This window comes from Pocillopora verrucosa, chromosome 3, assembly GCF_036669915.1.
Source record: "Pocillopora verrucosa isolate sample1 chromosome 3, ASM3666991v2, whole genome shotgun sequence".
NCBI classification, from domain to species: Eukaryota; Metazoa; Cnidaria; class Anthozoa; order Scleractinia; family Pocilloporidae; genus Pocillopora; species Pocillopora verrucosa.
This window is the reverse complement of record NC_089314.1, coordinates 29,379,812-29,404,207: the sequence shown is the minus strand read 5'-3', so window position 1 is coordinate 29,404,207 and position 24,396 is coordinate 29,379,812. Positions and strand designations below refer to the sequence as shown.

At 36.6% G+C, this 24,396-nt stretch overlaps 2 protein-coding genes and 1 non-coding gene across 4 annotated transcripts; 1 reads left to right on the top strand and 2 right to left on the bottom strand.

Annotated features, from left to right (window-relative positions):
• Positions 1 to 668: 668 nt before the first annotated feature.
• LOC131793059 (SHC SH2 domain-binding protein 1 homolog B) lies at positions 669 to 6,788 on the bottom strand. The gene is made up of 8 exons (XM_059110477.2): positions 6,493 to 6,788; positions 5,894 to 6,099; positions 5,470 to 5,618; positions 4,832 to 5,140; positions 3,963 to 4,130; positions 2,950 to 3,173; positions 1,942 to 2,070; positions 669 to 1,280 (listed from the first exon to the last, which is right to left on the bottom strand). The coding sequence occupies exons 1-8, from the start codon at positions 6,718 to 6,720 to the stop codon at positions 1,071 to 1,073; spliced, it is 1,623 nt and encodes a 540-aa protein (XP_058966460.1). The 5' UTR covers positions 6,721 to 6,788; the 3' UTR covers positions 669 to 1,070.
• A 2,480-nt stretch (positions 6,789 to 9,268) lies between these two features.
• On the top strand, positions 9,269 to 15,142 carry LOC131793043 (uncharacterized). The gene is made up of 5 exons (XR_010716862.1): positions 9,269 to 9,379; positions 11,541 to 11,800; positions 12,093 to 12,246; positions 12,586 to 12,632; positions 14,533 to 15,142. It is a non-coding gene; the product is annotated as an uncharacterized protein (transcript).
• On the bottom strand, positions 14,863 to 24,363 carry LOC131793042 (AN1-type zinc finger protein 1). Of its 2 annotated transcripts, none has more exons than XM_059110453.2 (10): positions 24,212 to 24,363; positions 24,077 to 24,119; positions 23,568 to 23,625; positions 22,957 to 23,075; positions 22,371 to 22,459; positions 21,192 to 21,218; positions 20,534 to 20,634; positions 19,609 to 19,683; positions 16,449 to 16,529; positions 14,863 to 15,536 (listed from the first exon to the last, which is right to left on the bottom strand). In XM_059110453.2, exons 1-10 carry the CDS (start codon positions 24,267 to 24,269, stop codon positions 15,363 to 15,365), a joined length of 825 nt encoding a protein of 274 aa, XP_058966436.1. In that variant the 5' UTR covers positions 24,270 to 24,363; the 3' UTR covers positions 14,863 to 15,362. The 2 variants fall into 2 exon arrangements, with proteins under 2 accessions (XP_058966436.1, XP_058966437.1); XM_059110454.2 differs by having other exon boundaries at positions 20,543 to 20,634.
• Between the last annotated feature and the right edge of the window lie 33 nt (positions 24,364 to 24,396).

Genomic DNA, 24,396 nt, shown 5'->3' with positions numbered 1-24,396 from the left:
AGGAATTTCTACAAATGAGCAGAAAGGCAATGAAAAGGAAGAAAATTGTAAATTGAGATATTGTTCAATTTAATGACAAGTTCTTAAACCTAAAATAAGAGATGAATGGCAGAGAATTGATAATTAGATTGAACTTTGGCCTTAATACCTTCACTTTCTTTTCCCCTTTTCCCTGTACAATGATGCACTTTCTTCTGTGTGATTGTATCACATTGATATGGATTGAGGGAGATACTGTAATAAAATGCAGTTCAATTTCCACTCCATTGCTAAATACCTCCATAGTGGGGGCAGAGTGAATGTTGTGTCAACTGATTTTTTCATAGAATGTAGCTTCTTGTGGTCATGCAGTGATCAGAAGTGTCAAATCTTTCCAGTGGAATGCAAATGTTTTATTTTTAAATATCAAGTTTTTTAAGGTAAAGAGTTCACTCTCACAAGCTAAAGGCTCAGAAGATAAGGTCTACAATGTCTAGTATTTAAAACTTTGTCAATGTGTAGAAAGTTAGGGTCACTGATTTTGCCTGCTATAAAAGCAATGAATAGGGCATTTGAACACCAATTTGGACCGGGAAAGGGGAGGGGGCAGGAATTTGGAAAAAAAATCTTCAAAAGTTCAAAGGCCCTTGGGGCATTTGAAAATATTGCTTTTAAGTTTAGGGACACGTTGATTATGTCTTGATACATACATTTTATTGCATTTCATATATTCTTTCTTTTTTCACATGCAAACTATGAGACCACATCACAGTGTTTGAAGGGTGAATGGAAATCCATTTTTTCTGAGGCATTTATATAATATAACACATCTGGTGTTGACTCTGCTTGAGAAAAATTACATACTTTTTCTACCCTTGCTTTAATTTTGTGCAATTTATCATCATTCCTACCTATTTACTAACGATCCAGTTGTATACAATTGACTTTCTCTGTGAATTTCATTTAATGCCACAAAGCAAACCTGGTGTTCCATCTAAGTTTTTCCCTTAGCTATCAAAAGACCTTGCATTTTAGCCCATACAAGAAAATAGTGACACAGGTCCTTCAAGGTTGACCATTGAACTACAAGATTAGTCTTTGTTAACCAGGAAGTGACCAATGTCACCATGTATGTTTTCCTCAAACACATTGTTTGTCATTTCCAATTTGATGCCATGCTCAGGGTCACAGCATGCAGCAAAAATTTCCTGATCCTTCTTGACACAAATACCATGGCAATGATTGTTAGAGATGTAATTATCAGACAAAATTGCAGTGGTCTTCTTGGAATCCGACTTGGCCTGAAAATTAGTGCACATATGAGGTACATCAATGTTGATCCAGTAAGTGAATATTCTGTTCCTGATGATACATGTATTTCCTGATATCATCATACAGACAATTCTGCATGGAAGACTGACAAGTATAATCCTTAGAGCTTATCCTGGATAATAAAGAATGAAGCTGACAGGAGTATTAGTTCATCTGAATAAGTGTTTATCCATTGCTGGTATTCACCCCAGCATTTTGTCAAGATCTCCAGTACTCATTCAAATACTTCAAGGAAGACAGATAAATGTGTCTTGCCTCAGACTACAATAAAACAAGGGTTTTAACAGAAGTTGTTTATCAGCCTTCTACCACTCCCTCTAATTAAAAATTATTCACTGAGGTGGAGGTGGTTAATGGTCAATAATTATTGAGCTGAAAAGTGGCAAACTTAATACCCACCACCAATCACTGACACTGAGGTGAATAGTTTTATTTTATTTTGTCTATGCTTAAACAGTGTATAATAAAGCATGAAAATAATTAAATAGTTTCTCTAAATCACTATTTTCTGGGAACATGAAGAACTGAAGGGGTCAATTCTTGTGTGCAATTCATGTGAGCTTTGCATACTCTTGTCGCAATTTCCACTTTTAGCAGTGAAATTTAACTTCAAGGAATTATAGTACAGACCTCCAAGACAATGGCTCCAGTGGCAAGTTCAGTAGACACATCCAAATTCTGACCAAATTCTCCATTATCAAACAGTTTGCTATCTTGTAAATCAAGTTTTGCACCAGAGGAAACAATAATTGCTGCAGACTTAAGAAAAAGCAAGGAGATAACAAATTGAATATAGTTGATAGATATTGTAATTGCTATCATATCTCAAAAATAAACCCCATCAAGTATGGCCCAAGTATATAGCACTTGGTATAGCTTTGGGGGAATCCATCAGGTTTGAAAAAAGTCTCCAATTTTCACTAAATAAACATTCACAAGGGCAAGGATATCCAATTCACATATACTTTGACCATGTTGGTAAATTTTTATCATTAATTCAGTAACTGCATGGTGAGTAAACTGCTGAATAATACATCAATCTTTTTCAAATTTTGTGTAAGAAACTTCAGATGAGTAATATTAAATCACAGATTCCCAAGAAGTGCTTGACTTAGGCCCAGTTACTCTAGAGGCACTGTTCAGTAAAAGAACTCATGCTGGAATTACGACTGAATTCTGTAGAGCAGCAGAAATTGAGCCAATGGTGAACTGGTGTGACTGTAACATATCAGATGAAACTTACTCAATAACACACCTAAAGATCACTAGCTCCATCATCCTGTTAAAGTTTTGTGTTGGCACTAGGACAAACATGTGATGTAAGTCCTTTCTTAAACTATGCATGCAAGTTAAAAACTTAAGTGTATAATTCACATACAAGCTTGACCAAACTTTGATGGCCCAATATGGTACTCTATATTGTCTGCTGAGTAGCAGCTTAAGTTTAACAGTGTGAGCAGAGTGTTAAAATGTTTTCCTTCAAAAACTCTACTTCCATTGTTTAAAACTGATCATCCAACAATAGCAAATGGAAATGAATTATCATTAAAAAGTAAAATGGAAAAACATAAGGGGAACATTGGTTCAGAGCTACAACTTTTCTATGATTGAAGACTAGGAAATTACCATCAGGCTAACCTTGGCACCATGAACTTTGCATTGCCTCATGACCAGCTCTCCATTTTCCACAGTGACACCATTTGTCTCACATCTCATATGACAATCATCAAATGTAACCCTGCCACTCTTCACTAGCACTACTCCCTCATTTTCATTTCCTTCTTGTTCAAAGGTGATATTCTTGATGCTAATGTTAGTTGCACAGCATTCCATTGTGTATTCTTCGTTATCACTGCAGAAGACTTTCATTCAAAATGACTGGTTAGAATTTACATTTTATGTTGTTGTATACTGACAGATGCAAACATTAAAGTCTGGTTATTTAAACAAAGTTTAGCCATTTTTTAACAAAACCATGTCCTATTAAACAATCCTCAATATAGCTGAACCTTTTATCTGAAATTTATTTTTGTGACCAGAGTCAAGAGGGCCAAAAGACAACAGTGGAAGCACACCTGTTTAATAAATTAACCCTCTCATATAGAAAGCCAGAGGACCACTGATTGCATAAACTGTATTATAGCATTTATTAAGCTTCCTAAGCTCCACTGGCCCAATTTATTCCAGACCCCCACTGACCCACAACTTCTCACAGACAGTTATTTGGTATCTCTTTATACTCTTGGCAGGAGAGAGGCTGTGTGAGGTGAGGTGCCTTTTATACAAATGCACCACTTTAACCTAGTGAAGGTTCAAGTCCAAGTCCAAGTGCTTTTGATTTAAGGTCTATTACTAGGCCAGCTTATTTTAATGAAAACACTGTTCATGCCTGACTTAGAGATATCAATAGTAGCTTGACATTTTGATAACAAGTTCATATAATCTTTTTCACAATTTGTATGAAGTACTGACTGAGCTTTTAGGTAACTACATTCACAGGAGCCCATAACCATAGTGCCAGTAGTACTACTTACACAACTCCACTTCCACAACTAAGAACACAAAAAGAAAACCCTTAATATCATCTAACATCCTGTCCACACCTATGAGTGAATTTTTTTTTTCCTATTAGATTACCAGTAGCTATTTACCAACAATTTCGGAGGGATTTCCTATTCCTGTGATATGAACAGAATCTGCAAGTTGATAAGCTCTTCCCTCAAGTTTGTATTTTCCAGGATAGACAACAATTGTATCCCCATGATAATAGCTCTTTAGTGCCTTTCCCAAGCAAGGGTAATGCTCCACCACTGTGTTATCTGTTAGACAGGTTTCAAAGGAAAAATGTCACAAGCACATCACACATCACATTTAACCCTTTCACTCCCACAAGTGACCAAGACAGGACTTCTCCTTACAATATCAATACAATATCAAGCGGGCAGGTGATGAGAATAGAGAATACCAATCATGGGATTATTAGTTGATCCAATACCAAATTCTCTGAACTAACATCATAAGAATTGTATGGCAGATAGTAAGGAGAATTACTAATCAGATCTCAGGAGTGAAAGGGTTAACAGGTGTCTCTTTGTACAATATTTTATGTGAGTATTGTCATCAAGATAATCCAAGTATAATTGTAATGTAAACAATATCAGTTTTTAATAAAATCACATCACAAAGTATTCTTACTAACTATAGTGTGATTGTAAGAAACTTGCTTTCAACAATATTCCTAGCTTTTCCAGTCCATTACTTTTTTGCTCTGACATAGGGCTAATGCTTGAAACATCAGCTTTTAAACTCTTTACTGTGGCCATTTTACAATATCAAGTTGATAAAAGTAAATTATCTTGTCATACTCCCCTTCCCATGCAGCATCACAGCTTCTTTTCATTAGAAACTTACCCCCTTCATTGCTGTTAACTTACAAATCACATGAAATCTGCCTTTGCATACAAATTAAGAATGACCAAAAGAAGTTTTAATACCATGTTTTCTTTACAGATTTGATTACCTTCATAGAACTTGACCATGCCAGCCTGTAACTTTGGTGCCACTATATAAGTAACAGGCTCATCTCCTCTGGGTCTGTTACCCCTGGGACCCTGCTGCACCAGTTTAGGTGACACAGAAGCTAAGAGGTACCTCATTTGTGGGTTCTCTATGATCTGCAGTGAATGAACCAGTGACTCGCACACTTCTGACATCTGTGCACATTTGAGCACATCCATTTCATCAAGCTCTTCATCAAGATCACTGACTGCAATTTTTTCCTGAAGCTGTTTCAGCTCTGCTAACTTCTCCCTATACTGGTTATAACTATCTGTCCAGGGAAAAAGATCAATCAAGACCTTCATGTACAGCTACACTCATCAACCATGATATCTTTGTTGTTTGATGAATTAAATAGCTTAATTTTAAAAGCTTTTTGTACTTTTTTTTATTGAGAAGTAAAGAAATTAATTGCCAGACACCCATATTACTAATATTATCCATGCATAAACCAATTGGTTCTGAATTAACTTTCAGTACTGTTGTCAGACCACCACGAGGATACAATTAGAAAATCAAACTAAATACCCATGCTTTATAATGGTTCTCTGAAGGAAAATGTTGTAGATCACAAAGTTTTCCTTTTCTCTGATTGCCCACCTCTATAGTTGTTGACCAGATCTCTAGGAAGGTTTCCTTCTTGTATATCATAGTAGAGTTGAATTCTTGTGTCTAAATGTCGGCCGGCATAACAATACTCTCCATCATCGTCCTCATCCCACTCTCTCCAAATGTTCTCATAGAAAAACCTTGACAATAAGCAGAGACTATTACTAATGTCTCAGCTGTGAAACCTAATTTAAGTTTCTGAAATTCTTACTAAGAAACTTGATATAAAACAATAAGAGTATTGGTCAAGAGCAGTTCTGTGAAACAGAACAATAGCTTCAAAATTAGTTATTGCATTTACATTTAATTACATATAATAATGTTAAGTTAGATTTGAAAAATCTCTCAGACCAATAAGGAGATCTATCAAAGAGCAACAGATCACACACACCACACACACACAACAAACATGTACCTGACATGCTCAATGGCCAATGCGGTTTCATCATGTTGTCCAGTTTCATCATACACTGGGCACAGCTCAGTTAGAGGAACACGATTGCCGTGACAGCAAAGGTATGCATTGACTTTTTCAGTGTCTAAATCATTGAGGCAGTCTGTGACCACTGGTTCACATATACTGACTTCTGCCATAATGTCACTGGCATTGACATTTGACACCTGTCAATCACATATAGACTATTTAACAAATAGATTCCAAGTTGTCGTACGTCTGTTCAGTAATAGATCACAGATGACATCAAAATGTGGTAAGAACAAAAGAGTGGCACACGAGGCGCAGCCGAGTGTGTCACTGATGTTCTTACCACATTTTGTAGTTGTTTTCAGTTTGAAAAGTATGACTAGGTATGACTAGGTATGCTTCTGTGTGTACCGTTAAAACAAATCCTAAACAAGGAAATAAATAAGGTACCGGTAATTCGACAACATTCTTCATTACAACTACAGTCGACGAAGACAGCGTGTAGAAAAAAAAGCAAGCGCTCTGTTAAATTGAACACGATCTAGTTTACTTTTAGCCATTTTGATAAGGAAAACATAAAAACTGCTTACCTCCACTACAACGTCAAAAGGATGTAGTTGTCCGCTGGATTTAGGAGTACTTCTCCATACTGCGTTCCATCCACTCGCCTCGACATTTCGACCAATGTATTTCGCTATTCTATCGGGAACTTCGCGCGGTTTACACAAGCCCAAAATATCATTTTTATAAGCTGCTACCCGAGTTTCAACGGACAAATCTGCAGTCTGAAATATCATCGGTAATTTAGTACTCGACATTGTGCAAAATTATGATTTAAACTTGGCGGGGAAGATGTGACAACTGTAAAGCCAAAATGACCGCTCAGGCCCAGTGCCTTGACTGACCACAGTATATCACGGTACACTTCACTACACATACACAAATACAAAGTCCGGATGCGTGGCGTTGTCTTTCTTCTCGCGAAGAGAAAACGTGAGCAGTGATGACAATTTTAATAGGAAAAGAAGTGGAGTACAATGCTGAGGTTAAAAAAAGATGTGGTGATCAGTGCTGTTGCTTGGGAATCATTAGCCTAGCTGCAACACCTCGAAAAAGACAAAAGACCGCAAACGAAAATGCTACCAGTATACATAAGATCTGGCTTATTCAAACAAATGGTAAAAATCGTCGTTCTATGATATCACCTACTTTTTTTAAACTTCATTTTCAAACAGTTTGCCAAAAAGTGGGAATCAATTTTAAACGCCTCAAATGCCAGAAAGAGTTCAAACATTTTTCCGAAAAAAGGGTCAATTGATACAAACTGTTTCAAAACAGTTTGCCAATGATAGGTTATTTACATTTTAAACATATATCAAAGAATTGGCAAAAGGGAAGTAAGCATTCATCTTCATTGTCGAAGTTGGTCATCAAAGATGGTGTTTGACTTAAGCCATTTTTTTAAAGAAAAGCATACTAAGCATAGCCTTCTTGATGCGCAATTGTCGGAAATTAATTATTTCAAATAACCAGTTTGCATATTGTGGTTACTTTACGGGGCCACTTTTTGGCGGGTTTCTCTTTATTAAAAAAAAAACACAATGAACATTCACTACTTTGCCTCATGAAAAATACCTTGCCTTGCAACTCAGTAAATCAGAAACAAACTGTCAAGAAGTATTCCTTTCCCTCTTACAATCGTAAGTCGATGAGTGGTCCAAGGAATTTCCAATAGCAGTTTCCTACCTGCTTATTTAAATCCTGTCGCTATTTTATATCGCAATGCACCATTTTCCTCGTTTGTTCTTGGACCTTACCACTGTGAAAAGTCGAGCTTAGTTTGTGCAGCAATCACTCTTTGTTGTAGCGTATCAGCAATCGTATCAATACCAAAGTAAAGAGTTCATTAAGTCCAAAAAAATCAAGCTGGAATGACAAATGTTAATTACCCTAACCTTTCTTTATTATCCATTTAAAATTGGTAAGATGATCACAATTGTGCGCTCTCGTGGTTTTCTCGGAAACCATGCACACTAGTCAAAATCTCGTCTTCGGAATGTACAACAAGTGCAATGCCAATCCTTCTGAAACAAAAGGAAAAAAAAGGCGCGTCAATTTTCCTATCATATGAGAAGTTTTATATAAAGAATTGTATTAGCCTTTTAACGAGAACAACTAATAGAAAGAGTACCCACTCTCTAATAAGCACCCTCCTCACGAAAAATTGCCTCCCCCCTCTCCCTCACTTTCTTAAATAGTAGGGATACAAGAAAAACCTGTTTCTATTGCCATTAATTTTTTTGACTTTTTTACGCTTGTACTTCAGCGGCATCAGGAGATTAATATACTCCTCTTAATTAAGCGCAATAGGAGCTAGGAGCCCCCCTTTTAGCCGAAATTTTAATTAAGCGCCCAGGCGCTCACCTCGAAGAAATGTTGCACGAAAAAGAGTTAATTTCTGAAAATTGATTTGTTTACTCGAAGTTCTACAGAAAGCAGTTCTAGAAATTGACTTAAACGATTTGCATCTGTAAACCACCAAATAATTAGAATTCCAAAATTTTACTCAACAAATATTTGCACATTAAAATGGACTCCTGAAATAACACAACCGAACAAAAATGCACATTTACGAGGTTTACAGTCATTTTAAGCGCCTTTCTATTGCCATAAATCAGGCAAAAATTTCTGCTTGATATTTTGTGAAATGGCGCGCGCGGGGTTTTTGCCACTTTCTTACCGAGATTCCAGTGTTATCTATGTGATAAAGTAAGATCCAAATTCCAATAATAAGGGAACAATGCCCAAGGGTATTTATTTTTTCCGCTTTGCAACTCGTGGGTGGATTTTTCATTATTTATTTTTTTTGTTTTTGCGGTCGAGTCGATTCCTTTTGGAAGCCAAAAAAATTAATTCACGTAGTAGCTCACTTGTGCTTTTTTTCCCTAAAACGTCGATGCATCAAGAAAACTCAAATTAAATGGAATTATACCGTTGTGGATTACTTCTTTGTTTACAGACGAAAATACAAGGACGTGCCCTGATTGACAAGTAATAAAGATAATAGTCTTCAGGAGAATTAAGATGTTAACCATTACGAGTACTGTCGCCGTTTCCGCTGACTATCCAGCACTGTTATGAACTGTGACAGTTCTTTTATCAAAGTGCGTTGGGTTCCATCCTCAAATTTAAACTTAAGAACCGGTGTAAATGAAGTTGTGGCCTACAGAACAGTTTATGATAATGATGTTCTTTTACGGATCTATTATTCTAGACTAAGGTTTTAAATTTCACAGTTATTTTCCTTGTTCTGTCAGTGTTCAGATTAAATCTTCTCCCAACTCTTCCCTTGACGGTTTTTATCGACGAGAAAATAGTTGAACAGGAGGATAGCTTTTGATCAGTGCTCTTCTTTATATATAGTTAACACTTTAAATTTGTTTATTGAGGTGATTGACGAGATAAGGCAAATTGAAGGTAAGATGAGGTTGAAGAAAGTTGGTAAGCGATAGATTTGGAAAGATTCATGTATTCTGCAAGTTTTACCAATTTCTGGTATCACATCAGACTAGACTACACCGGGTTGTTAATTCAGGCATGATCGACAACCTTGCAGGTATTGGGTTAAAATATTCCACAATTTTCATGCTCGTGCTAGCAAGTGCTGAAAGTGAAATTGAAAGCGTCGATCATTAGGCGGTGGAGACATGTTGCTTGCCGGTGAATTTTCAGTGACGTGTAACACAGTCGTCAAAGCTTTATCCTTTAGCTCTGTCTCTACGCTTGCATTCAGTGCCGTTAGTAGCTTATCAGTGACACATCTTGAAAGAGTCGATCGGTTTATTCCAATATACCTGAGTACATTATCTGGTGATACAAAAGCCTGAGAAGTTGTGCAAGATTGATCGGTGATTGAGCAGTAACGATGATCAAGATAATTTTTGAGTTACAAGTGAGAATTTAACTGTGTAAAGCATTATGCATTTCTTTGATTGGCGAAAATTCAGTAAGTTGATTAAATTAACGATCAATGATTAATTTCGTCTCTTTTGCCACAGTTTTATGCGAGGGAACATAGCCAAGAAAAAAATGATATACGAAAATGTGTTATTTGGCGGATTTCCACTACACCTTCTTTGAGGAAAATATTTATTTTGCGTGCAGAGTTTTTTATGTAAATTAAGAAGGAAAAAATACTCTTAAAAAGTCAAGACGTCACTATGACACAATTGTTGTGTTATGAGCTGCTAGTGACAAAAGGCACAAAATATTTATCAAAGAGTGGCAACAACCATGTCCACACCGGTTACGTAACGGATGGTTGTAGTTTTCCCAGCTGTCGTTAAAGAAAATGCAACACAACAGAAAAAAAACATCATGTGCGACATGCAACTCTTTCCGGTTTGAAACGTGACAGAATGCAGAGTGAACAATTAGAAACCCATTACAAGTGTTCATGCTGTTGTCATAGATACATTGGAAGCATTGAATTCATTTTGACATAAATTTAAAATTTAAAATGAGGACTTAAAAAGAGAGAAAAAAAAGTCGCGTAAATTTTGTTGCTTTTTGTTGTTGCAACTTGCTTCATTTACCCGAACAGTAAGAATAAAGACATGACGTGTGTTTAGGTGTTTCCTACGGCATTACTTTTTTCAAATTCAACGGACCGTTTAAGTTTACATAAACGATGAAATTAAAGAATTACGCTCTGAACGACTGAGCGCCACTTATCTCAATAACAATAGAAGGGGTTAACCTCGTACCCAGATCCTACCGTGTAATTGTAAATGAAATGGAGGCGCTTGGCCGAGTAAGGTACGAGACTAGAATCGGATAAACACTTATCATTTTCCCATTAGAGTTGCCGTCAGTTTTAAGTATTACGCTCCGTCAAATTTCACTCTGAACACCTAAGTTCAAAGGGCGAACAAATTTACGAGGAGGGGGGGAGGGGTGGTAATATTCCTCGCAGCAGTTTTTACGATGTTACAGATAAACACTTCAACACTCTGCTGAGAAACCAAGGCAGAGCTCCACAGGACTCTGGGAACGAGGCTGCCGAGAAATGGCTACCCACATCTGAGCCTCATTTCTTTCCGATGTTAAGCAATCGCGATAGGGAATCATTAACTAACATCTCGCTAAAGTCGCTCTTTAAGACACGTTAAGCTAAAGTTAGTTTCTTAATTTCGAGTCGCTAAAGCTGTTAACTAAGACCGTAAGTAATTACTAATTTCATTAGTCACTGTGTAGAGCTTCGTAAATCCAGAACACAAATATTGGGAAACGGAAGGTAACAAAATATCTGCACGAGCAAGCTTGTTACGTATCGTCTGGAATCTCTTCCTGAAATACTTTTGGTGTATGGACGACTTAAATTATTTTTTGTTGAATGTTTCTGATTTTTTCGCATTTTCGTGCCTTAATTAATCTCATTTTCGACTTTCCTACAGACTAAAGCAGTGACACTTTTCATGTTAATTTTTTCTCATTTAATGGGAGTTTAGCTCGTGTTTGAAATTTTGAAGGAAAATTATACTCCATACTTATGTCTCCATAACTAATTAGAATTCAAGATCCGTACTAACTGGAAAAACATGACGAACAAATTGCCTATTTTATTTTGTTCTGATAGACCCAGACATGGCAAAACGATCCGAAGGTTTGCTGCTTGTCGTGTTATTAACCTGCTGTGTTTTGATGTCGTTGTCGAACGCTAAGCGGAGACCAAAGTCAGATCGGTGCCTAAAAATACGTCACGGGAAAAATTGCACAGACCAGGATGACAAGAATATCACTGAATGTTGTCTTAAGAAATATAAACTGGGCTTTGACGTTTTGCCGTCCAGCTTTAATCCCTCTGTCGAAGACCCGCCATCTTGTGCCCTTGACGTGGTGAGTAAGGAGCTTAACTGGAAACTTCAACAATAACAAACTTTTGCTTGGCCCTATGTTCATATGTTGAATTGTTCATCATCGAAAAAGAATCGAAGAAGGTAGCCGTAAAGACTGAGTCATATTTTTTGAGATTCATGCAGTTTTCCAATGCTCTTGTTCATTGTTACCAGTGTGAATCCTGTCATTTGTCAGTTGCAGATCTCAAGGTCAAAGTAAAAAAAAATCAGTGACTTGAAACTACACAAAGCTGATCTCCTGCAACTTATAATTTCTTTCATATCTTTTCTAGGGTTTGGCTCAATGCCTCCAGGACAGCAAATGCTTCCGCAAACCGTTAACCAGAAACCTTCGCCTTCTCATGTTCAACCAACTGATTTTCACCAACAGAACAGGACTGTGTACCCGAAAAAACTTTAAAGAACTCTTAGAAGAAGCTAAGACAAGTTAGTGGCAAATTTATCGATGACTGATAGTATTAAAAAGAAAACTTTAGCCATGGTCATCAGTATTCCAGAACCTAAAGCCTAACATCGCTTAATTTACATTTGGGGTAGTTGTTTCGTCTAAAATATTTTAAATTTCAACTTTCAAAGCGACCATCTTAAAAACTGAACTATTCGAGGGTGAAGCTTGTTCCCCGAGCTAAAATAAGTTGATTCCTTTTTCAAAAAAATTGTTTTCCTTATTTTCTCTTGATTGCAAATCAATTTGAGATCCTCAACTACACATTCAAAACGGTCCAGCGGTAAGTATTTGTTGAACAACTCATATTTCTTTTGCAGAATCCGGTGCAGAGTTCCTCCAGAAGTGCAGGCAATCGAGGAAATGAGTAAGTGGAAATATCATTTACTTTATCGTCTGAATGGTTATTGATTTTATCCAGAGAATATCAACTGATATTCCCTTAATTTATAAAGTATTATTAGGAGAATATTAACTGTTCATATCTCTGGGTTTTTACTCGTGATCTGTTGGGGAACAAACGCACAGATGACGTCGCTATCAACAGTATTTTGCTTTTTCATCAGAAAAAAGAAACACGTACACTCCATGTTCCCGTGGGTATGTACAGTAATAGATCACAGTAGACGCCAAAACGAGGTGGGAACATCAGTGACACACCGTGTCACTCTAGCGTTGTTATCGCATTTTGACGTCACCTGTGATCTATGACTGTACAGACGCTGTTAGATGTAAATTTACTTTAACACTAGTTGTCTTGTTGCCTTTTTTTTTATTCTCTCTTCTACACAAGTTATTACAACGGGGACTGGCTCTGATCTCTCGAGGCCAAGGTGACACTTACGGAGCTGTCAATCTCTAACCTTCGTCATACTTTTACACTTAAATAGCAAATCCCTTTGGGCTACGCAGAACGGAAGTTCGCATACTAAGTAGATACTAAATTGGGAATTCACCATGGATTTAGCCTAAACACGAGAGTAAATGGGTAAAAGTATAAAGGAGGGTTATTTCCAGGAAATTCCTATACGGGATGAATTTTATAGGGTAGAGTCATTTTATTGGTAATTAATTATTCTTTTAGCAAACATAATGAAAATATACGGTATCTAGCCGCAAATCGCAGTTTACGCAAAAACATCTGTCTCCATGTCAATTTCACGATCACAATAAGGAAAAGGTGACCAAACTCTATCTGTAAGGTAAGACCGCCAAAAGGAATAAGAAATGACCAACTGGCTAATTACAACGTTTACTGAATGGCTTATGCAAATATGTTATTTCCATTCCTTTTCCAACACCAATATAGGAAACCCTTACCATGTTTTTAGGTTAGATATATTTCTATTTTTATCGTTTAACAACGCACAGGCAACATGGAATCTATTTGTTTTTAAAAATATTTTTGTGCACGAAAGGAGAAGTTTGACCCAGAAACCATTTAATTTCTATCTCCGCCGATGGAAAGTACATGTTTGATTATGAAATCGACCGCGTCTGAAGATTCTTAAGAGTACCAGAACCTTTCGAAAATTGTCCTAAAAATTAAGGACGCCACCATTTAATTTACCTAGCAACTTCGCACTAGCTTGCTATATTCAGTATTTTTTTTATTGGTCAAGTCATGTAATCGAAGCGCGTGATGTCTTCCTAAACAAATGATCTCGTATTTCCTATTCGCGGTGTGCTGCATGAAAGTCACGAAACACAATCCAACAATCGATGGAATATCTCGGGGAACCTCGGGTCGGTGAAAGCCTTTTGAGTGAAATACACATGTCAAGTGAGACGTCAAGACTTCATTTGTTCCGGAACTTAAGTGGTTTTATTTCACTCTTTGTATCTTTGAACAGTAATACTCTCTTAAGTTTTTAATTTTCCATGTCCTTAAAGATCGGTTTGAACAATCAGGAAACTCAACCGAAAGGCATTATTGTTTCGGACGATAATATTTACGGTAAGAAGAGTAAGCCGCTATATGTGAACCACACACTGTGGTTTTGTATGTGCAACTAGATTTCAAGATACTCTTTCCTTTTTATGACAGCGTCTTCAGTGGAATCTTTGCTCCTTTGAAGACAGTTTTCGAATGTATATGTAACTCTTCGAAATCTAAAAATGCGTAAGGAAGCAAATTTTGGAAAACTCTTGAAGGGCGGTTGAAAATCACGTGATGTCTTACACAAACTTCTCCTTTAAAAAGAATCGTAATTCTAAGACTTTCTAAGGTTCTCTTCATATTTTTTTGTATATTTTCACCTCAACAGATGGATTTGACCGTGAAATTTGCGCTAAAGAAGTGTATGGGAGATGTGGCAGTAAATTCAGCAAAAAATTAAAGACTAACCCAGGATACGATGTACTTAAACTGTGCAGAGTGTTTGCTGAAGAAGGGAGTTGCACAACCACAGAAGCTGAGAATTTTAATTGTAAAGAATCCCGACTCCTCAAACGGTTCAAAGAAAATTCCCTTAAAGCAGCTTCGGTGGTTTTAAAAGAAATTTGTCCTTCACCCTGAGGAAAACTCGTCGGTTATTGAGCTAAGAGAGTTCTGAAAATATTAAATACAATTTTAGTTCAGCCAAAATAGTATCCTCTTATTGATAATGATAAAGTAATCACGGTAATGATATCAATACTAATGACAACAACAACAATCACAGCAACACTAATGACGACGATAACAGTCATGATTGTATTCAGGGTAGGATAACAATGAAACACTCAGCCCTATTAATGGCCACACAGAGGTAATATTGAATCAATTTTTTTGCAGCATCGCTGGAAATTAGCTCTAAATATGCTTTCTAAATGTAGTTATTGCAGCATGTACCTAGCTCAGTCGTGAACGCAATAAATCGATGATTACAACACTAATGACATATGTCGGATGCATCTTGTGTCAAATAGTTTCGTGATTCCCTACAACCCATACTAGTAAATCACTGTGACTTTTTTTCCCATCAGAACGTATTTTTCTTTCTTAAAGTAGAACCAATGTTTCACCGATCTCAACAGAGAAGTCCAGAAGGACACACAGATTGAACATATGATGCATATGAACACACAGATTGAAAGTTTTACAAGTTTATTACGTTCACGTGGGATATTTGTCTCGATTTGTAAGAAGTTGAGCGCATTGTTCATCCACACATTCTAAAACAACTGTGCTTCCACTCAACACTGGGCAATCATCTTGCGTCTGAAAATGTTCCAAAGGATTTTGTAAGTCTAGAACGTCTCCAGAACTTCCGTGAAACAGTCGTAGCTTCTAATAAGATTGAGAATTACAATATTGCAATTAGAGGCTGAAATAAGCGTAAAGGTTCGAAAACGTAAAGAGGTAAGCTTTGAAATATATATATATATATATATATATATATATATATATCTGGCGATAGGTAGTAATCATTGGTGGGTTTCCATAATGCTTCCATAATGAACCACTGGGACTTTACTCCTTCACACCCTTTAGATGGGATTTAAATAACAAAGAAATGGATTGGCTCTTCTTATCCACTGTTTCCATGCCGAATTAGAACTCAGAACGTTGGTTTTGAGGAGGGAGGAAAACCGGAGGTCTGGAGAAAAACCTTAGGAGCAAGGACGAGAACCAACAACAAACTCAACCCACGTGACACCAGGTCCGCAAATCGAACCCAGGCTACAATGGTGGGAGGCGAGCGCTCTCGCATTTGCGCCATCACTTCTCTTCTTCATCCTCTCTGTACAGTATTCGATACATTTCCCATGGTACTGATAAGGAGAATTTGTTTTTAACCCATTAGGAGCTTCTTATATTAGTGATCATTTCCTTTATTCTCATGACCTTTACATTAGATTCAAGGTGGCTACCGTAAGGAGAAATTAGAAACCAGTCACTTTCAGGGGCCAAAGGGTTAAAATAACGAGGATCATCTTCTCTAGAACATAACAGCATTGTAAAGGAGGGGGGAGGGATGAAATAACAATGTGAATCATGTGACCCTTACGAGTGAAGTTCGTAAGTCCGGAAGACAAAACAAAATGAAGAAAGATCAAGGAACAAGAGGTTGGACGAACAGGGTTTTTAAACCTCGATCAATCAGTGATTCAATCAAAACAAGCAACAAGGACGCAACATTAAGCTCATGCTTCCTAACATTTCACACGGAACAGTATTAGGCCGTTAGACAGTTCTTACCTTTGCTACTGCCTTGTTATTATCATTTTTCAGTCTTGCAGTGACCGCAATTTTGTCGATGACTTTTCCCACCGTCCAGTACTAAAGTTCAAACCGAAAATTACTGAAAAGTTATGACATTTTCGTTTTTCTCGCTACATTCACATCCGTTGAGCATGAATACTAAAGTATCCAGTAGTTCTCATTTGGCAAGTACCATCACACTCAGCGGCTAATAGGACTGGAGAGTTCAGTGAAAAGACGCCCTTCATAGTGAACATGTAAAAGTAATAAGGTCTCCCTTTATCTCTCTCTGCATGATTCCTCAATCTATTGCAGATTATCATTTAACCAAACCGGCCCCGCGCACGCAATCCCAGAGAAAACCATAATGAAACTTAAAGTGTGTATGACTAGATAGGCTGAAGTGAGCGGGCCCAGAAAAAGCCATCCGGACTTACACTCACCAGCCTTTGTTGAAAAAACTTTAAGGTAAACAGAAAGAAAGAAAGAGGAAAAAAAAACACTGTACAAGATAATAACGTAACAATCAAAGAAAGAAAACAATGTACGAGATACTAACGCAGCAAACGATCAGAAAAGAAAAGAAACAGCCAGAGCGTGAGAAAATAATCTAACAAACAACCTGAGAAGAAAGGAAACTGTGCATGAAATACTAACGTAACAAACCAACAGACAATGAAACAGAGCGCGAGATACTAAAGTAACAAACAAACAGAAAAGAAAAGAAAACAGAGCGCGAGATACGAACGTAACAAACAAACAGAAAAGAAAGAAAACAGAGCGCGAGATACGAACGTAACAAACAAACAGAAAAGAAAGAAAACAGAGCGCGAGATACAAACGTATCAAACAAACAGAAAAGAAAGAAAACAATGCGCGAGATACAAACGTAAAAAACAAACAGAAAAGAAAGAAAACAATGCGCGAGATACAAACGTAACAAACAAACAGAAAAGAAAGAAAACTGCGCGAGATACAAACGTAACAAACAAACAGAAAAGAAAGAAAACAGTGCGCGAGATACAAACGTAACAAACAAACAGAAAAAGAGGAAAACAGTGCGCGAGATACAAACGTAACAAACAAACAGAAAAGAAAGAAAACAATGCGCGAGATACTAACGTAACAAACAAACAGAAAAGAAAGAAAACAGTGCGCGAGATACAAACGTAACAAACAAACAGAAAAGAAAGAAAACAGTGCGCGAGATACAAACGTAACAAACAAACAGAAAAGAAAGAAAACAGTGCGCGAGATACAAACGTAACAAACAAACAGAAAAGAAAGAAAACAGTGCGCGAGATACAAACGTAACAAACAAACAGAAAAGAAAGAAAACAGTGCGCGAGATACAAACGTAACAAACAAACAGAAAAGAAAAGAAAACAGTGCGCGAGATACAAACGTAACAAACAAACAGAAAAGAAAGAAAACAGTGCGCGAGATACAAACGTAACAAACAAACAGAAAAGAAAGAAAACAGTGCGCGAGATACAAACGTAACAAACAAACAGAAAAGAAAGAAAACAGTGCGCGAGATACAAACGTAACAAACAAACAGAAAAGAAAAGAAAACAGTGCGCGAGATACAAACGTAACAAACAAACAGAAAAGAAAGAAAACAATGCGCGAGATACAAACGTAACAAACAAACAGAAAAGAAAGAAAACAGTGCGCGAGATACAAACGTAACAAACAAACAGAAAAGAAAGAAAACAGTGCGCGAGATACTAACGTAACAAACAAACAGAAAAGAAAGAAAACAGTGCGCGAGATACAAACGTAACAAACAAACAGAAAAGAAAGAAAACAGTGCGCGAGATACTAACGTAACAAACAAACAGAAAAGAAAGAAAACAATGCGCGAGATAAAAACGTAACAAACAAACAGAAAAGAAAGAAAACAGTGCGCGAGATACAAAGATAACAAACAAACAGAAAAGAAAGAAAACAGAGCGCGAGATACAAACGTAACAAATAAACAGAAAAGAAAGAAAACAATGCGCGAGATACAAACGTAACAAACAAACAGAAAAGAAAGAAAACAATGCGCGAGATACAAACGTAACAAACAAACAGAAAAGAAAGAAAAAAATGCGCGAGATACTAACATAACAAACAAACAGAAAAGAAAGAAAACAATGCGCGAGATACAAACGTAACAAACAAACAGAAAAGAAAGAAAACAATGCGCGAGATACAAACGTAACAAATAAACAGAAAAGAAAGAAAACAATGCGCGAGATACAAACGTAACAAACAAACAGAAAAGAAAGAAAACAATGCGCAAGATACAAACGTAACAAACAAACAGAAAAGAAAGGAAACGGAGCGCGAGGTACTAACGTAACAAACAAATAGAAGAGACAAAACAGTGCGCGAGACACAAACGTAACAAACAAACAGAAAAGAAAAGAAAACAGTGCGCGAGATACAAACGTAACAAACAAACAGAAAAGAAAGAAAACAGTGCGCGAGATACAAACGTAACAAATAAACAGAAAAGAAAGAAAACAATGCGCGAGATACAAACGTAACAAACAAACAGAAAAGAAAGAAAACAATGCGCGAGATACAAACGTAACAAACAAACAGAAAAGAAAGGAAACGGAGCGCGAGGTACTAACGTAACAAACAAATAGAAGAGACAAAACAGTGCGCGAGACACAAACGTAACAAACAAACAGAAAAGAAAAGAAAACAGTGCGCGAGACACAAACGTAACAAACAAAGAGAAAAGAAAAGAAACGGTGCGCGAGATACGAACGTAACAAACAAACAGAAAAGAAAAGAAACGGTGCGCGAGATACGAACGTAACAAACAAACAGAAAAGAAAAGAAACGGTGCGCGAGATACGAACGTAACAAACAAACAGAAAAGAAAAGAAACGGTGCGCGAGATACGAACGTAACAAACAAACAGTAAAGGAAAGAAACAGTGGGCTAGATACGAACGAACAAACAAACAGAAAAGAAAGAAAACAGTGCGCGAGATACTAACAAAAACAAACAGAGAAGAAAGAAAATAGTGCGCGGGATACGAACGTAACAAACAAAGAGAAAAGAAAGGAAACATTGTGCGAGTTATTAACGTAACAGAAAGGAAAGGAAAAAAGGCACAAGATACTAACGTTATTTTCTTTTGTGTTGTTCTCACCTTGGAGAAGTACATTGGATATTCTCGTTCTTTATTACCAAGAGGCATGAGAACTCTGAGATAGATTCGTTCCTCCTAAGAAAAACGAAAGCAGACTTTTTCTAACATTTGGCGTAACAAAAAGGCAGAAAGTTCGCTGATGGGTCCGTCAAGTTGGCTCAGGAGTGGTCAGCAAATGATGGAGCAGCACGACAGAAAAAAATCAGTTTTCACAAATAATCGAGGGGTTAATGATTCGAGGCTCAGTGTTACAAGCCTGGAGGTCATCTCTAGAGCTACAACTTATCCTGGTTACTGTAGCATTAAGGTCCGATTCTTCAAATAAAGTTCAGTCGTTGTTTACCAAAACTGCGCCTTAAATAATCCTCAATTTAGTGGGACCTTTCTGTGGACCTTTCTTCGTGAACAGTGTCAAGTCGGCCGAAAGCTTACAGTGGAGGGACATTTATTTAACAAAATCGACCCTCTTATAAAGAAAACCTGAAGCGCACTGATTGTGTTAAACTGTGGTCTGGGTTAGACCTCGTGTACATAACCGGCTCCAAGTGACTTGGATTATTGCTAACCATACTAGACTAGATACCAGTCCATTAAAGGTAACTCCTTACGCTATGAAGTTGCCCTTACGTTTCCTAACACCTAGCTAAACACCGGACCTCTTAATGTTGTACAGAGTCAAGGGCGTCCTCAATGGTAATATAACTGCTGAGCGTGGTAAATCTAAGGTGAAGGCAACCCTTAAAAGCTGACCAGGACAAAGAAAAATTTAAAAGGAGTCAAATGCTTCTAGTTTTGTATCTGATTGGTTAATGTAGATGGCATCTTCTTGAACCAGACAAGTGAAGCATTGAAGCAAAACAAGTGAAATCATATGGAGTATTTCTGAACCTTGATATTATTAAAAATGGCTCTGTATGGACTTGACCTGACAAACCTGAGGAATTGAACCATCTCCAGTAGCTTTCATCTTCATCTTCATCAGAGCAACTTTAGCTGCGCGGCTTTCATTTCTCACACCCCCACGACCTAAAACAAAAATGGTACAATCACAAAGATGAAGGTAAATCACACAATACTCTTCACTTACCACTGAGTAATAATTGTACATATATAAAGGTATATAAAGAGGTAAAAACAGCTTCAGATGGGGAATAGGGTGTAGACCTTTCTATAATCTTAAATCTTACAGTTTGACAAAAAGTGGTACAAAACAGTGCATTTCTTCTCTTTATAAGACAACTTTCCAAAACACCTTTTGCATTTATGGATTGACAGAATTAATGTATGGGGCATGATGAAGAAATTATAATTTTACTGGGAATTGAAAAGGGATACAGAAAAACAATAGAGGACTGTAACTAGAAAGAAGCATTTTTCTAAACCTATCTAGAATGTGAGTTTGCACAAGGAGAAAACAGTCCTTGCAAACCAATCATTGCTCCTCGGTGTTCCAAAGAAACCCACGTACACTGAACATCTAATTCTCTTAATCAATTTACAAGGAAATGTGTAGTAGCAAGGTTATTGAGGTGATGACTCTTCCCTCACATAAGACAGATGATAAGGAGACCCTAGAAACATACCTTTCTTTTCTTTGCAAAGATCTTTTCCTGTTGAAATGTTAAAAAATAATGATTATTTAATCCTAAAACCCTTAACCATTTACACCCTGAAATCAGTATGCATATTCTCCATACTGTTCTTGACATGTTTCCTAAGTTGCTGACAAGGAGAACTTGTTTAACAACCAGGAGCTTTTCTAGTTGTTTATCATTTCCTTTATTCTCATTACCTTAATGTTTGATTCAGGGGTGATATTGTGGGGAGAAATTAGATGCCAGTCACTCTCAGGTGTCAAAGGGTTAAGAACACAAGAATAAAGGAGATGATCACAAGTAAAGAAGCTCTTGATTGTTAAACAAATTATCATTGTCAGATTTTTAGGAAATGTATAGAGATCAGTATGGAATATGCATAATGATGTTAGGGAACAGAGGGTTCAGGCATTGGTTTACATTCAAATACTGAAAAGGAGGAAAAAGGTAAGATTAAATACTCATACTCTCGTAGCAGTTATTACTTTAGATTACTTCACAACTTTGCACAAATGTTAGACTTAAGAAATTTCTAAATCTCCAGTGAAGGATGGACAGTGTATGGCCCAGCGCTGGATTATTCAAAGCTGGATTAAGATAACCCAAGGTTAAGGTGAAATCTGACTTCAGATCTGAAAGCTTTAAAAGAAAATTCAGTACAATTCTCTTTGTCTACAATTTTACTATTGGATATCCTAAAGAGAATAGAAAAAATTATCTCATGAGGGCTTGTAAACAAAGAAGTAAAGAAACCTAGATTAAAATGTAACCCTGGGTTAGCCCTAACGAGACTTTGAATAACCAGGTCAAGGTGGTTTATAAAATGATGTCCCTTAGGCTCTATACAGCTCTCCTTCCATGGATCCCTTCTCTACTAAGGTTTTGTGGAAATACTCCTCAGATAAGATGCAAACCAGTTAGCCCCTCACATCATCTATTCAATAGTCATTTATTACATGTCCTGGATGTCACTTTCTATATACAGTTAAACCCCTAAATAGAGGTGACCCTTAAACAGAGGTGAAAATTACAGTAAATAAGAGGAAGATATTTTGGGATTTTGAAAAGCAAACACTTGATACAAGGTGACCCCTAAATACAGTGCTGCTTAATACAGGTTCAGCTGTAATTTTGTATATAGAACCTTACTCTATCAAGTGACTTTACCAATGATTTGTTGTATTCTTTGTTCAGGAGTCACTCTGGGTTGTTTCTGAGGGAGACCTGGGCACTGGTGATCAACCTGATGCCTATGCCTGTGATAAGGAACATTTCTGGTCAGCAGTCACTCTTACAAAAGACACACAAAGCCTAAACATTCTTCATCACCATCTTGGTTTTTCACCAAAATTTGAAGGTCTATTGAGGTGAAAAATCAAGACTGGCAAGTTTACTGCTCTGCTTTGCATGAAGATTCAAATAAATTATTCATAAACTTTGAGCTTCTTGTTACAAAATGCCTGTAATAGCTTGAGTACAAAATGGTAAACACCAGAGTTTATCCCTTTGGAAAAATAATGAAAGAGGCCTTAAGGTGTGAAGGAGAGATTTGATCAAGCTTGTGGAGGATGTATTACTAATTTTGTTTGTACATCTGGACATATACATGTCTGCAATTCTTCTTGAAGTTGTCTCTTTAAAATATACATCATTTTTCAAAATTAATTATTATTTCAGTTATTTCCTGCATGAATTTAAAGTTTGTTACTTTTTTTGTCATTATTGACTGATACATGAAACTTTGTAAATTCACCTGAGGCAGTAGTTTTTGTGACAATGTTCACATAACACTGGAACCAACTCTCTACTGTTGCACTCATTCAGTGAACACTCTAAGAAACCATTTGAAACTGAAGTCTTTGATGGATCTCCCTGTAACAAATGGAAATTAAATCTTCCTTTCATATATCGATAACACTTTAAACCACAGCTGTTAAACATGACAATTATTGACCTCGCCTACACTTGATGACTGCTGCCATGTCTAAAATAAAGTAAGGTACCCTAACAACAACAATGCAGAAAAAAATCATGGTGCTGAGATCAGTTAACCCTTTCACTCCCACAATCTAATGAGATATTCTTCTTAGTATCTGCCACACAATTCTTATAATGTTAATTTGGAGAATTTGTTATTGTATCAACTAAAAATCTCCTGATCTTTATTCTTCTTTACTCTCATCACTTGTCTGCTTTATATTGCATTGACACTGTAAAGAGACATTCTCTCTTGATCACTCATGGGAGTTAAAGGGTTCAATGTTTTCATGATTATTTTTCATTAATAATCAATAGTTTTTCTCAAATCCATCCTTCAATATGTACAGGTTATATACACATCAAACTATATACATGTTTTTGAACCTTAAATTTTTGATCATCAACAGTGCAGTTGTGTGATGACTTTGAGCGATGTTCTAAACTGTGAAAAAAAAAACCTGTATCAGTTTCTATTTGTATCAAATATCAAAATCAAATCTTAGATCTGATAGCAAAAAGTGGAAGGTTTATTACAGATAATACTGAAATCTTAACTTAACCCTTCAAACAGGACTATAAAAATGTGTGCTACGTTTAATACACTTTATAAACATAAATTACTTTTGAATGAAAAAAAGTACGGTAATTTTTTACCTTAAACCTTTCAATGCAATAAAAAACTATCTCAGTTGACGCTAAACATAAGAATTACTCCAGCACTGATGAACACACCATGTAATTCATTGTATTTATTTAACTAAACGTTGCTATAATTAATATTTTTAGTACAGCACATTTTTCCAATGCCGTGATTGTTCACGAGAAGCGTTGGTTTCCAAAATTGTTTGCGTAGGTATTAGATTAAATAGGATAAGCAGAAGAATGATACTTACCAAAAGGTACCAGAGCATCCATTACAAATAAATGGAAGAAAATCTACGTAAAAAAATAAGAAAATTCTGCTCGCTTTGAAAAAGTTTAGCAGCTTGTAAAAGAAAGTACACATAGAGTTCAGGGAAATAACTTACCAAGTTGCTTACAAATCTCAACATCACACTGCTTTCCAAAGTCAGGGAATTCTGCCATTTTAAACAGACTAAATTTGTAAGAGTTTGCAAATCTCCAAGTTTCACTAAAAATCCGCCATGTTGAAATAGCTTCGTAACCACGCTTTTACTCAGCCCAGGCTTCTTTTCACAAATGGAACGCCTTA

Excerpts from the sequence above, each read along its gene's own strand:
- LOC131793059 (XM_059110477.2), bottom strand. The coding sequence starts at position 6,720 with ATGTCGAGTACTAAATTACCGATGATATTTCAGACTGCAGATTTGTCC. Across the intron at positions 6,100-6,492 it reads CTTTTGACGTTGTAGTGGAG|GTGTCAAATGTCAATGCCAG; the intron begins GTAAGCAGTTTT and ends TGTGATTGACAG. Across the intron at positions 5,619-5,893 it reads TTGGCCATTGAGCATGTCAG|GTTTTTCTATGAGAACATTT; the intron begins GTACATGTTTGT and ends CTTATTGTCAAG.
- LOC131793042 (XM_059110453.2), bottom strand. The coding sequence starts at position 24,269 with ATGGCAGAATTCCCTGACTTTGGAAAGCAGTGTGATGTTGAGATTTGT. Across the intron at positions 23,626-24,076 it reads GGATGCTCTGGTACCTTTTG|TTTAGAACATCGCTCAAAGT; the intron begins GTAAGTATCATT and ends TTTTTTTCACAG. Across the intron at positions 23,076-23,567 it reads TTGATGATCAAAAATTTAAG|GGAGATCCATCAAAGACTTC; the intron begins GTTCAAAAACAT and ends CATTTGTTACAG.